At 34.6% G+C, this 14,901-nt stretch overlaps 1 protein-coding gene across 1 annotated transcript; it reads left to right on the forward strand.

Annotated features, from left to right (window-relative positions):
- The first annotated feature begins 1,482 nt into the window (after positions 1 to 1,482).
- On the forward strand, positions 1,483 to 5,982 carry LOC104234944 (glycerol-3-phosphate acyltransferase RAM2-like). Its single transcript, XM_009788604.2, has 2 exons — positions 1,483 to 2,094; positions 5,083 to 5,982. The coding sequence occupies exons 1-2, from the start codon at positions 1,483 to 1,485 to the stop codon at positions 5,980 to 5,982; spliced, it is 1,512 nt and encodes a 503-aa protein (XP_009786906.1).
- Positions 5,983 to 14,901: the final 8,919 nt, after the last annotated feature.

Genomic DNA, 14,901 nt, shown 5'->3' on the forward strand with positions numbered 1-14,901 from the left:
CTGTACTTACTGTGATTTCATTACATGGATTTATATGTTTCTTACTGCTCAGTCTTTATTTACTTTTATTACTTACTGAGTTGGCGTACTCACATTACTCCCTACACTTTGTGTGCAGATCCAGGAGTTGCTGGACATGATAGTGAGCGTTGATCTTTCATCCGTCGTGGATATTCGGAGTCGGAAAGGTAGCTGCATGGCGTTCGCAGCCTTGCTCTTCTCCCTCTTATCTCTCCCAGACTATATTAGTGTTTCCGAGACTGTGATAGTCTTAGTTGTATTCAGACATTCCTTAGTAGATGCTCCTGACTTGCGACACCCCGATGTCGGACCTTTGTTCTTTTCGCAATTGTTATTTAGACTTATGCTGTGAAATTTTATTAAATGAATAGCTTGAAACATCTTTATTATGAAATATCGATTTATTTTGGGATTGTGTTGGCTGGCCTAGTTTCATGGTAGGCGCCATTACGATGGGGTTGGTTTTGGGGTCGTGACATATTCTTAGTGACTAAGTGTCATCATGATTCCTAAGGTGGGATTTTGGATCGTGGCAGCTGACAATGAAATATTACAGGTAAATCTATATGATAAGTATTAAGTAGTTAGTAATCTGGTAAAAATAATAACTAATATATTACATATTACATTCTAAACTGCATAATATAAAAAAAATCAACATTATCTGTGTATATAACTTAAATTCTTTCGAAATAAAATGCCTAGGAACTCTTAGAGTGGCTTGCTAATAATCCAAGCACGAGATGAAAACGTTCTCTTGGTTTTTAATTGTTTTTGGTAGCGTGATAAAAAAAGGCCAGGTTGCATATTTTTGCTATATGTGTTTTGATTACTTTTATACTGTCCCGATTTTAATTTGATGCCTGGTTCATATATACTGGCTAGTGTTCCAACGAATAATTGCAAAGTGGCCAGTTGTCATTTTGTGCATCATTTGAAGTTTTGTTTTCTAACAATATTCCATCTATAAGTACTTCAAGTTGCGTTTAGAAATTGGCGGTTTGAACAAAGAAGCATTTTAATTATGATATTAAACAAAGACAATATGTTTTGGGAAATCCAATATGTATTTGCTGACCACTAATTAGAACTTAATGGAATTCAAAGACAATAAACTGAACGTAACATACATTATTATGACTGAAAAAGTAAGAAAATATATTAAGAGGTGAATGCACAAATTAAAGACAAGCAATGACGATTCGAACTAAGAAGAATTGTGCTTTTTCCCATCTAGAGAAACAAGAAAATGACAATTTCAGGCAAATTCCAATAGCTTTAATCTCTTTAACGCCACCATTTTGGACATTGATCTTAGTGACAATCTTCACTATGTTTTCTTTATTGTCATCTTGCTTAATTAACATATTATATATACTCAAACTTTGGACAAAATTAACTTCAACCAGTAATTAAAAGAAAAAGGAAATTGCTAAATTTGTAACTTTAGAGCTGCAAAAAATGGCGATAACAACGTTTCCAACTGTCGATAAATGTGCATCAATAGGGCGCGAAAGGGACACGGTGGTGGCGGACATGGATGGAACTTTGCTTCGAGGCCGAAGCTCTTTCCCTTACTTTGCCTTAGTTGCTTTTGAAGTTGGAGGGGTTTTAAGGTTACTTTTCCTTCTCCTGGCTTCGCCACTGGCTGGACTCCTGTACTATTTCGTTTCTGAGTCTGCAGGAATACAAGTTCTTATTTTCACGTCGTTTGTAGGAATGAAGGTATCTGATATAGAATCGGTAGCATGTGCAGTGCTACCAAAGTTCTATTCCGGAGATCTTCATCCTGAGTCGTGGAAAGTATTCTCTTCGTGTGGAAAACGTTACGTTTTGACCGCTAATCCGAGGGTTATGGTGGAAGCATTCTTAAGGGATTTCCTAGGAGCGGATATAGTTTTAGGGACTGAAATTGGAATTTATAAAGGTAGGGCTACTGGTTTTGTTCAGAAGCCAGGAGTCCTTGTTGGGAAAAATAAAGCTGATGCTCTTAAAAAAACTTTTGGACAGACTCAACCTGAGATTGGATTAGGTGATCGTCATACTGATATTCCTTTCTTGGCTTTGTGCAAGGTTAGGTTCTTTACCATATTTATTCGTCTCAAAGTACATGCACGTGTATCCTATCTCAATGAGCATGATTTATTTAAAAATTATATCTAATTATAAAATAAAATTTTAAGTTACTGAAGATGATTATATTGATCGTCTATAACTAACTCAATAAAGAAAGAAACTACTTCATAGAAGTTCTCCATTATCAGTCAACAGTTTAACTAAAAAAGCAGCTTTATAATTTCATAACTTCACTTTCACATGTTCTCTTGCTTCTTTTTCAATTTCAGCTAGAATATATAACAACTTGAAAATCTAAATATTGTTGAAGGATAGAACTTAAAAAATATAAGCACACTACTATTAATCAATAATTTAAAATCATCATAAAAAATAAAATGCAATGAAAATCCAAAAATAGATTCAAAATTGATATTAAAGCAAGGTAGTGAGAGAATTGACAATTGAAAGATTGGTCATCCATGATATATTTTCTTCAAATAATGATTTAGAATTAGAATTGAAAGTATATATTTGGTTTTGAAGTGTTATTATTCAAGTGAAATTAATATTTAAATTATTTTAATATTGGCTAACTCTATAATTCTATATGTTTGAAAAATATTTAACTTTTTCAATGTACAATCTATATTAAATGGTAAAAAAAATCGATCAACATTTCTTGTTCGAACACATGTATTGCCTCTTAAATTTAAAGGGCACATCTTTTGGACTATCACATGACAATTATAATCATTTATGTGTCATAATATCATCAAAAATGACTGGATATTTATTGTATGCTTTTTTTTTTATGATTCTTTAAAGAGTCTTCAAATTAACACTGAAAAAAATTGAATATTTCTTTTAGAGATTTGAAATGAAGAGGTTGATCATATAGTTCCACTTATTTGATGGTTGGTTAAGGAATGTAAAATCTAAAAATGATTAATATCGAATGAATATTTTATAATAAATAACTTGGTATAAGAAAATTATAGAGAGCCAAATTGTAGGAGTTGATGAAAAATAAAAAATAAATTAATGTCAGCTTATTTTGAATATATTTTGTCTTCTATTGAATCGTTTTTGTTTTTTCAAGTTTGGAATTTAAATAATTTAACTCTTACCACTTTAATGTAAGAGATTTCACTCGATTTTCTGATTTCTTTCATCACATGTGATCTTTATAAAAATAATTTATATACTCTAAGATTGTGTCAATTGAAGCATTTCACTCGATTGTCGGATTTCTTTCATCATTAATGTTCTTTATGAAAATAATTTACATACCTTAAGAATTGTGTCAACTGGAAAATGATTTCACTTATATGATGAATTTGAAAAAAAGAATTGGTTTATTAAAATTCTTAATGTTACCTTATACTAAATTTTTAATATTTAATTCTAATTAGATTTTTTCAATAAGAATTTTCTTTTTCAAATAGTTAAAAAAATTGAATGGGTGGAAAACATCCATGGAAGACATGTTCCAAACAATTAAAGAAAAAGGAAATTTTTTGTAGATCTCAAAGAAATAACAATCATTATATACCAATAAATCTTAAATTCAAATAATTTCTTAGGAACTACAATTATTTTTTAAATCAAGAAACCCACTTATATTTAGCTTACCATTATTTTAAAAAGTTTTAAAAAATTCATAAATTATCTTATTGGAATCACTGATAATTTCTAAATTATAATTGATTTCTTCTCAACATTTGAATAACTAATTTAAAATTTTGAAAGCTAAAGATATAATATAAAATATTATCATTAATGAAATATTCTGATCTATTTTAAATATCGTAAGAGAGTAATTTCATATATGAAAACGTAAAACATTGTTAAAAAGTGGATCACCTCGCCAAGAACTCCATACTTTCTCTTTCTTTGATATTCTTAATTCTCTCCTTTATAAATTTCGTTTATTATTTTTATATAATTTATGTGTAAGATTTATATAAGGTAAATTTTCAATGTTATAACCTATTTGATAATATAGTTTAAGTTTAATTACTTCGAGACTTTTGCTCACGTGTGAGAGTACTTGCCGTTTGGATCCATACCACAAAATAAATATATATGTTACCAAAAATCTCACACTTTAGATTTATGTTTTTCCTTATAGTTCTGTAGATTAAAATACTAACTGATTTCAAAATCCTAAATATTAGGACTTCCTATATTTGTTCAAATAAGGAAATAATTTAATATGCAATATTTTAGTTGACTTCAAAGATCTAAATATTAAGAAAATAACTAAATGACTAATTTGCCCAATATAAACTATATTTTAAAAGGGTAAAAAAAGCAAACAACATTTCACTAAGGGTTTTCGTGCTTTTAATATAGTATAGATAGATAGATTAATATGTTTTCTACTCATATTAATCTCTCTCTCTCAAAGTAGTTCAACATGACGAAAATTGCGTAATATTGACTACCTAGAACCAAAGCATAGTCCAACAAACGTTGTGTATTCTATCTGACATTGAAGTAAATGTATGAACGTTTCTACGTCCTGTGTTCCAATTTAGGAGATACTATTTCCGTATTAGTCCGTTCTAAATAATATTCACATTTCTATATTTGATAATATTTAACCTCACACTTTCAATTTTGTCTTTATAGTCACATTTCAGTTTTTATAGTCACATATGTATTATGACACTTTTTTTTTTTGTGTTATGGCTTGTTGTACACTACAAGTTTCAAAAGTTTTATATAGCAACACAAATATTATGACATCTTTATAACTACGACTTTGAAAAGTCTTCATTTCCTTTTTAAATTTTGTGACTAGTCAAACATTGTCATGTAAATTGGAATATAATTAAGTAGTATATGACATCTGAATAGGCATCAAAAGATAGAAGGAAAACGATAAACTTGTTTTATATGATCAATGAAAAACTTTATGTTCGTATTCTACTATGTGAATATTATAATCTTGGATTATATAAGTTGGAACTCGATGAAGTAACAAAGTTAAAAATGCAGGAGGGCTACATTGTGCCACCAAAGCCAAAAGTTAAGGCAGTAACCACAGACAAACTTCCCAAGCCCATCATTTTCCACGACGGCCGATTAGTTCAAAAGCCAACACCAATCATGGCATTGCTCATCATTCTATGGATCCCCGTTGGTTTCATCCTTGCTTGCTTGCGCATTGCTGCTGGATCACTCCTTCCTATGCCAATTGTCTACTACGCATTTTGGGCACTAGGCGTTCGTGTAACCGTTAAGGGTATCCCTACACCTCCTGTGAGGAAATCCGATAACAAATCGGGTGTCCTCTTTATTTGTTCCCACAGGACTCTTCTTGACCCTATCTTTCTCTCCACCGCCCTTGGCCGACCTATTCCAGCTGTTACATACTCCGTTTCACGACTCTCTGAGATCATTTCACCGATTAAAACTGTTAGGCTGAATCGTGATCGAGATTTGGATGCTTCCATGATCAAGAAACTCCTACAAGAAGGCGATCTTGCAATTTGCCCCGAGGGGACTACGTGTAGGGAACCGTTTCTTCTTAGGTTTTCGGCCTTGTTTGCTGAGTTAACCGATGAGCTCGTGCCAGTGGCCATGGTGAATAAGATGAGCATGTTTCATGGTACGACGGCGAGAGGATGGAAAGGGATGGACCCGTTTTACTTTTTCATGAACCCTAGCCCGGCTTATGAAGTTACATTCTTGAACAAGTTGCCCTATGAGATAACTTGCAACTCTGGCCGAAAATCAAGTCATGAAGTGGCTAATTACATACAAAGGGTCATTGCTGCAACCCTTAGTTATGAATGTACTACTTTTACAAGGAAGGATAAGTATCGTGCACTTGCTGGAAATGATGGCACTGTTGTGGAGAAGCCTAAGACCAAGAAGCGTATAATGGGATGCTAATTTAATATCAGCTATACTTAGCATTAATTAGAATATTTCAACTTTTTAAATATTGATCATGTACTCTCCTTATAAAAATGGCAAGGGTACTCGTTAGAAAAAAAGAAGAAGTTATACATCTATTTCTTCTTGTATTTGCATATCATTGGAATCAAGACTTCATGACTGTCAATTAATTGGATTGTTTCATCTTTTATGCAAAAGTTTGCTCAGATTACGGGAAGAACCAAAATTGATAGTATCAGTTAAAAAGTAGAAGCAAATTGTTGAGTATTGAGATTTTGATGATTAACAAAGTTTGTTTTGATGAAATGTTCGAAGAACCAGGTCCTCAACATAGTTGATTAACTGCTCTAAGAACTAGCTCCTCAGGGTGAAGGACCAGCTCCTCATGGCAGATGATTATACGTCTGTACAAGACAGTAACTATATCTCAAAGTTACTCAGGTCTGAGTTTGGTGGAAGAAGAATGCTTCACATGATAAGGGTTGTTGGCCAAGAAAATACGCATAAATAAGTGAGAGACAAGAGTCCCAAGACTGGTGGAATACTTGGAATAGTAGGAGTCCTATCAAAGAAGAAGCTAACTACGCATAGGACTCTTAGAAGATCCTGGAGTCCATGGATTTAAATACTATCCATCTGAACAGTTGAACCTATCCTTTTACACATCAACTGAAGAACTACATTTTACACACTCTAGTCGAGCACCCGTGTTGTGCTCTCTTGAGTCAATGTAGTAAATGTGTTTCAGGAAATCGAGTTGTAATCAAAGTGTCAAAAACAATTAGCGAGCTGGAGTGAGTGTTTGCTTTATAGGTTAGAGTAACTTGTAAATCAAATAGTCGTAGTAGGAGTACTGGAGAATATTCAGTTACAGTCTTATAATCAATATATTTTGGCTCATTGTTCTAGTGAAGTTGAAGTTGAAAATCCTACGCAGTAGGTCGTGGATTTTGCACCTTTTGAGCCAGATGATTTTCCACGTAAAATTATTTTTTTACTTTACTGCTTATTTTATTTCACTTCTAAGGAGTACGGTGAAGAACCATGTTTTTTAATAATTTATAAGGGCACTCAAACTAACAATTGGTATCAGAGCGGGTTCTCCTTGACACACGGCTAACACCTAGAGAGATCTTTGAAGCAAAATGAGTGCTCCACCCGGAGTTAATGAAGGACAATCAACTACCAGAACACTCCTGTTCCATGGAAAATATTACAGTTGGTGGAAAGCAAGAATGGAAGATTTCCTGGCAGCTGAAAAATATGAACTATGGACCATAGTGAACCAAGGTCCATTAACTCATACTAAACAAAATGCGCAAAATGAAACAATTCCTAAGGACCCCTCTGAATTTGTGGCAGCAGATTTCAGAATGATGGAGAAGAATACAAAGACTAAGAAAATCCTTATCTATGGACTTGGGCCTGATGAGTACAACAGAATATTTGCTTGCTCTAATGCAAACGAGATCTAAGATGCACTCCAAACTGCTCATGAAGTAACAAATCAAGTGAAGAAGTCAAGGATAGAACTACTTATGAGAAACTATGAGCTCTTCTCCATAAAGAAGTCTAAGCCCATCCAGAAGATGATGACTAGGTTTACATAATAAATAACAAACTAAAGACACTTGGAAATGTGTTTACCTTAGAAGAGTTGGATAGAAAAGTTCTAAGGATTCTTCCAGCTTCATCGGAGTCAAAAGTCACAGCTATTCAGGAAGCCAAGGAACTAGACAAGATCTCACTTGATGAGTTGGTTGAAAACTTAAAGACTCATGAAATGAGAAAGATAGAACTGTGCAAGGAAGAACCAAAGAGGGCTTAGGCCTTAGTCCTTGAAGTGTCTGAGGAAGATTAATCTGACAGTGATGATCCTGACCTAGCAATATTTTCTAAGTTCAAGAACTTCATGAAGAACTCCAAAAATGCATCTAAGAGAGAGACCAACGGTAAGCCTAAGCAGATCAACAAAGCTAATTATGATGGGTGCCTACAAGTGCATCACGCTAGATCGCATGGTCAAGGATTGCCCAATGTGGGAAATTAAGTGGATGAAAGAACGAGTTGAAAAGGAGAAATGGAAGAAGATGAGAGAAAAGGATTCCAACAAAGGAAAAATCCTAGGTAAAGGATTTACTGAAGCAATGAAGCAGGCCTTTTTAGAAGCATATGAGGATAACATAAGTGATAAAGAGGAAGAAAGGAGGATGTAGACATAAGCCTGTATGCTGTAATAGATGAACATTAGGCAGTGGAGACAGAGCCTCCAGTGCAGCTTGGAATGTACATTGGAAGATCTCATCTATTTGATGGATATCACTATGATGAATGGAAGATGCGTATGGAAACGTTCCTTTAGGCCACTGACTTTGACCTATGGGTAATTGTCATTCATGGTCCAATCATCCCTACCAAAATGGATGGTGAAGGTAACAAGTATAACAAGAGAGAAGACGAATATGATGATGAAGATAGTCAGCTAAACCAGAAAATGCTAAAGCAAATGGCCTGCTCTACAAAAGCTTGCCCAGAAATGTTCTCTACAAAGTGTCCTCTTGCATCTCTGCCTATGATATATGGAGGACCTTGGAAGATGATTTTGGAGATGGAAATATTGAAGTGGCACAAATGGCGATTGAAGAAATCCAAACAGAAGAAGAATTGATAAAATGATTAACAGGTAAGTATCTCTTACTTGAAAGAAAAAATTCATACCATGTCTAAAAAATAACGATGGCCATAATTTTGACCACGATGAGTGAAATAGACAAAATGAGTGTTGGAAATGATAAGTTAATAAGCAACCTTTCATGTATCAAACTTGATCTCAAAGAACATGAATCTGTCAAAGCTGATCTAGAAGGACATGTCAAAGATCTTAAGAACCAGGTTCTTGAGCTAACTTCTGAGAAGTCATCTGATATCATGGTAAGGGAAAAATGAGTGATCTATAGGATAAGCTTGAAAAGGAATTAAAATGTGCTAAAGATAATCTTTGTGATGTTGAATGTAGGAATAAAATCATGCCATAAAATTTAGAAAAGGCTAATTATGAACTATCTAGACTAAGCAAATGGCATAGATACTCAAATGCCTTGAATTGGTTGAATGAAATCTTCTATACTAACAAATCAAGAATTGGTTACAGAAATCATATTCCCGAATGTGATATAAAGTATGTAGGAATTTCTGATAACAAAATGTGCACTCATTGTGAAAAGGTAGGATACTTTAGAGATACTTGTCCTGCCTTAATTCATGCTCAGTTTAAAAACACCTTTGGCCTTGCTAAAAATGTGAAGAAGGAAGAGGAAACAAAAGCCATTCCTTTTGTCCATACTATGTGGATTAAGGTTAACAAAAAAATATCTATTAATCCTCTTCCCTTCTGAGCAAGAAGAGATCTGATTCATCATTTTTCAAATAAAAAGGGACCCAAGCTTCTCTGGGTTCCCAAGAGTAACTTGTGATTTTTGGTGTAGGCTTAAGTGTAGTGGAGGATGATCTACTATTATGGCATAGAAGATTTGGTCATGCCAGTCTTTCTCAACTCAACTAGGTGGCAGTAAAGGACTTGGTGCTTGGCTTAATAAAAGTTTTCTCCTCAGACAAGGTTTATGATGCTTGTGTTAGAGGGAAACATGTAAAGTCACTTTTAAATCTAAAAAGGTTTTAAACACCTCCAAACCTCTGCAACTCCTTCACATGGACCTATGTGGATCAATGAGAGTAAGGAGCAGAAGAGGTAAGAAGTATGTTTATGTCATTATAGATGATTTTTCCAGGTATACATGGACTTTGTTTTCTGGATGTAAAGTTGAAACTTTTGATTTTTATGTGTGTTTGTCAGAATGATCTAACAGAAACTAGGTTGTAATGTGTTAAGTATAAGAAAAAACCATGGAACTGAGTTTGAAATTCTAAATTCATTGAGTTCTGCAATACACTTGGGAACTACTCTGACCGCTAACCAGAAAGATAAAGCTATGCTTACTGAAATTGTTCTTTTGGGTCACTTCTTAGGTGAACAACCTATGGGAATGCTGATTAAGCCATGGAAATATCAAAGTTCACATCCTCTTGAGAACCTCATCTCTGATCCTAATGCAGAAATGCAAACCAGGTCATCTCTAAGAAATCTATGTGCACTCACAATATTCCTCTCATAGTTTGAACCTAAGAACATGAAGAAAATATCACAAGGAACGAGGCCAAACTGGTGGTTTAGGGATACAATCAAGAAGAAGACACTGACTATGATTAGACGTTTGCGCCTATAGCCAGAATGGAAGCTATAAGAATGCTAATAGCTTTTGCTGCAATAGAGTTCACCTTGTATAAGATGGATGTAAAAAGTGCATTCTTGAACGGCTATCTGAAGGAGGAAGTGTTTGTTAAACAACCTCCTAGGTTTGAGAGTGAAGAATTTTCTTACTATATGTTCAAGTTAGACAAAGCCCTGTATGGATTGAAACGGGCTCCAAGAACTTGGTATGAAAGACTCTCAAAATTTCTCTTAACTAACAACTTTGTTAGAGGAAATACGGACAACACTCTGTTTCTGAGGAGAAAAGGCAAGAATGTTCTGATTGTACAAGTATATGTGGATTATATTATCTTTGGAGCTACTAATGAAGCAATGTGCAAGGAATTTGGTGAGATGATGGAGAATGAGTTTGAAATGAGCATGATGTGTGAATTGAACTTCTTCCTACGGTTGCAAATCAAGCAAATACCTACTGGAACCATGATACATCAACAAAAGTATATCAAAAACTGCTAAAGAAATTCAATATGGACTCCACTAAGTCTATAGACACTGCCATTGCCATTACAACAAAGCTGGACCTTGATAAAGAAGGGAAAACATTACACCCCATATTTTTGTACGTGAGAGTGCGCCATAAATAAATTAATGGAAGCTCGGAAATGAGATGTTACATCCCGTATTTTCGAACATTAATGTTTCGTAATCTAGGAATGTTTTCCTTCATTTCCAGTATTACAATAGAGTTAGACCTACCCACTCCTAGTTTGATTTATTAAGTGATAATGGTCGACATATGGGCACATCTTTCTCAAAATGATGCGCATAAAGTATGAAATTGTGACTTGGAGTTGTAAATATCCCATTGGGCTTTGGACAAGGTTGTCTAAATAGACTTAATACACCAAGGGTATTTATCTATCCTAGGTTAAATCATAATGCATGCACAGTATCCATTAGAATGGGTTTCTAAGGGCTTAATAGGTACTCTCAAACGGACAACTTAAGAAGTAAAGACACAGGACCATCGATTGCACCGCTGATCAAGTAGTCTACTGCAAATAAGCCTTCCTAATTTTAAGGGGTAATTTTGAGAAGCGGGGTCACTCATCAAAATATGTAATGATAATGGGTACGAGTGAAATATAATATTGAAAGCATATTATAAAAGCAATAACACATAGTAAACTAATTTTTCATGATAAGAGAGCACATGAGGACACAATTTAACAAGTAAAGAAGAAAGAAAATAAAAAGAAGATAGTTAGCATGATTTTCAAATAAGAATGTAATACGAAAACATTATAAATATAAAGGAAAGAGGAAAGAGAGGCACATGATGATCATAATTTGGAAGTGAACAAATAAAGTGACAAGCTGAGGAGGAGTTACATGAAAGAAATCAAAAAAAACCGATAATTAAAAATTCCACACAAGTAAAAATCTGCTATAGTAAGAACCTAAGTATCCCCAGAAGATTCGTCATGCATGTCGAAACCTGCTTTCGCGAGAAAATGGAGCAGGACATTGGGCATATTTCACTGTGTTTGAATTACCAACAAGTCAAGTATGTCCATTAAAAACTAGATGGTTTGATTTAGAACATGGTTATACCAAATAGGAAGTGGGAGCATATTACTCTTGACTTTATGGTAGGCTTTCCACGTACTTTAAGGAAGTTTAATGCTAGTTGGGTCATTTTTGATAGATTGAACAAATTCGTAGACTTCATACATGTTTGACTACTTATTGTGCTACAGAGAGGTTGGCCCAAATCTACATTTAGGAGATAGTTTATTTGCATAGGGTGCCTATTTCCATCATTTCAGTGCAGAGTACTCAGTTCACATATCACTTTTGGAGGATTGTACAACGAGAGTTGGTACACAGGTTGAGCTTAGCACAAGTTATAACCCAGAAATTGATGGTCAATCAGAATGGACTATCCACATTCTCGAGGACATATTTAGAACTTGTGTGATTGATTTTAAAGTTATTGGGATCAGTTCTTGCTATTAGACGAGTTTGCCTACAATAACATTTATCAATCCAGCATTCAGATAGCTCCATATGGGGCTTTAAATGATACAATATCGTTCTCCCATTGGCGGATCTAAGCCTTGTGAGGTTAGGTTGTTGGGTACATATTTAGTACGAGATGCTTTAAAAAAGGTTAAGTTAATTCAGGAACAATTTCTGACAGCTCGGTCTAGGCAAAAGAGTTATGCTGATAAGAAGGTTCATAATAGCCATTTATGGAGGGTAGAAGGGATATCTGAAGGTTTAAACATGAAGGGTGTGATGAGATTTGGAGAGAAAGGCAAGTTGACTTTGAGATTCATTAGCTCATTTGAGGTGCTGGAGAGAGTTGCTGAGGTGGTTTATAGGCTTTGTCACCTAACCTAATAGGGGTACATCTGTTATTTCACGTTTTTATTCTTTGAAAGTATAATAAAGATAATTCACATCTTTTGGACTTCAGCATAGTGCAGTTGGATGAGAACTTATCCCATGAAGAAGAGCTAGTAGTTTTTTTGGACAGATATGTATGGAATCTAAGGACTAAAGAGAATGCTTTAGTGAAAATACTTTACAAGGATCATTATGTCACGCACCAAAATCCAAGGAGTGCGAACGGCGCTCAACCGAGTAAACCCTACTAAGCAAGCCTGTTAGGTTTCATACTACCCAAATTCGTCTTTGAATAAAGAGGAAATGTACACCATTAATCAAATTCTATAAACATGTCATTAACAATTCCATTTCATTTCCATTATAAACTTCGTTCACAATTTTGAAGATATTACAAGTCTTATACATCATTGAGAAACATCAATAATTTTACTTTAATTCTAATACCCGACACTACCCACAGCCTATCTACAGAGCCTCTAAATACAACTGAAGAGTAATATAAAAATGCTGGCAACAAGGATCCGGCTTTACCTCAAATACAATGAACATGATAAACAGATGAAACAGGACCCCGAAACAAAGTGGGGCTCATCAAGTCAGCTGAAAGGATAATGCGACACTAGCTGCGACCAACACTTCCTACAATAGAAACACCTACATCCATTTAAAGACATAGCGTCTCCGGCAAAAGGGACATTAGTGCCATCGAATAGCACTAGTATGTATAACTAAACATCATCTTGTTAGAAAGAACTTTCATACCAAACAAAAGGAAATCATAAGTATAACTCAAAAGCTTCAAACGATCACAACATTATCAAGGTAAAAGAATCATACAATTTTCACATTTTGTTTCCATAGCCTTTAGTTTGGGGCATTTCCTCTTATTCATCATTATTCACAATACTACCGCTAGCTTGAGCGGAGTCCGATCTCGACCCGATCGGCTAGGTTGCCTCACTTGAGACATACACTTCAATCACAATCTCATTTTCCCTTTTTATTCGGGACTCAATATCAACACAATACCACCATGTATGCGGCATGGCGTCCTATCTCAGCCCGAACGGCTAGGCCGCCTTACCAAGGCGCTTCCCTTTTCCATCAACCATCTCAATTCAATCTTTGTTTCACCTATGTCATTTCATAGGCACTTGGGGCCACAGCTATCACGTCATATATTTGGCACTAGGCCACATTTCACATCATTCCCAATTTCAATGTTAGATTTGTAATTAGGGTAATATGTGCACACAAGAGCAAATAAAATTGTAAGCATAGATGAGACTTCACATAGAGGATACAACATATGTAGCTCCAATCTCAATTTAAGGTCTAAGCATTTCAGTAGATGATTCATATTCCATGCACCCTTTCAAGTTATCAAGAATAGCACATTTATCATATTGAGACATATATTTCACGCATATAAGGTCTCAACCCCAAATTCATGTGAAACAACAATCAACACAACAATTCAACTTTGATCTTACCGTATTTACACAAACATCGATGGAGCTCAATTTCTAAAGGACGGGGTTTTAGCCATACATACCTAAAATTTGCCCCTTAATGATACTACAATTATCCAATACACTTAAGCAACTTCAATCTACAATATAACATTCAATAGGGCCAATATTAGTAATAAATTCCGTAATTTATGCCATTTAGGCATATTATCAAACACCTTGTAGGTATAGATCTTTACACCTCATAACTATAGTATTGGTTCATCCAACTATCACCATTAACCAACAATTTATTCCACCATCATTCCTAACCAATTTATAACTTTCAACAACATATGCATGACCATCCATTCACACCCAACCAACAAATCTTATCAAGTAATCACCTTTCAATCTCTACAATAATTATGTATTTATATTGGGAACTTATGGCTTCCAATCACCACACTAAGAGTTCAAATACTTAATTAATACTCATATTCCCATAATATAACCATATATGTAAGTCTAAGGGTGTAGGATTTACCTTTTGGAAGAAATCTTGCAAACCCTCCTTTGAGTTCTTGAAGGAATTTTTTGAAGATCTAAGTATTTTATGTAAAGATTTCATCAATACTAGTGTATAAATGATGGAATTTCACACCAAGATAATGGGGATTACTAACCTCGAAGATGGGAGGTGTTGGAGGTCTTGCGAGAGTGGAGGAAGACCCTAAGAGTCGTCTAAAAGAAATGGGAGAAAACGAATCCCAAAAT

This window comes from Nicotiana sylvestris, chromosome 4, assembly GCF_000393655.2.
Source record: "Nicotiana sylvestris chromosome 4, ASM39365v2, whole genome shotgun sequence".
Lineage (NCBI taxonomy): Eukaryota > Viridiplantae > Streptophyta > Magnoliopsida > Solanales > Solanaceae > Nicotiana > Nicotiana sylvestris.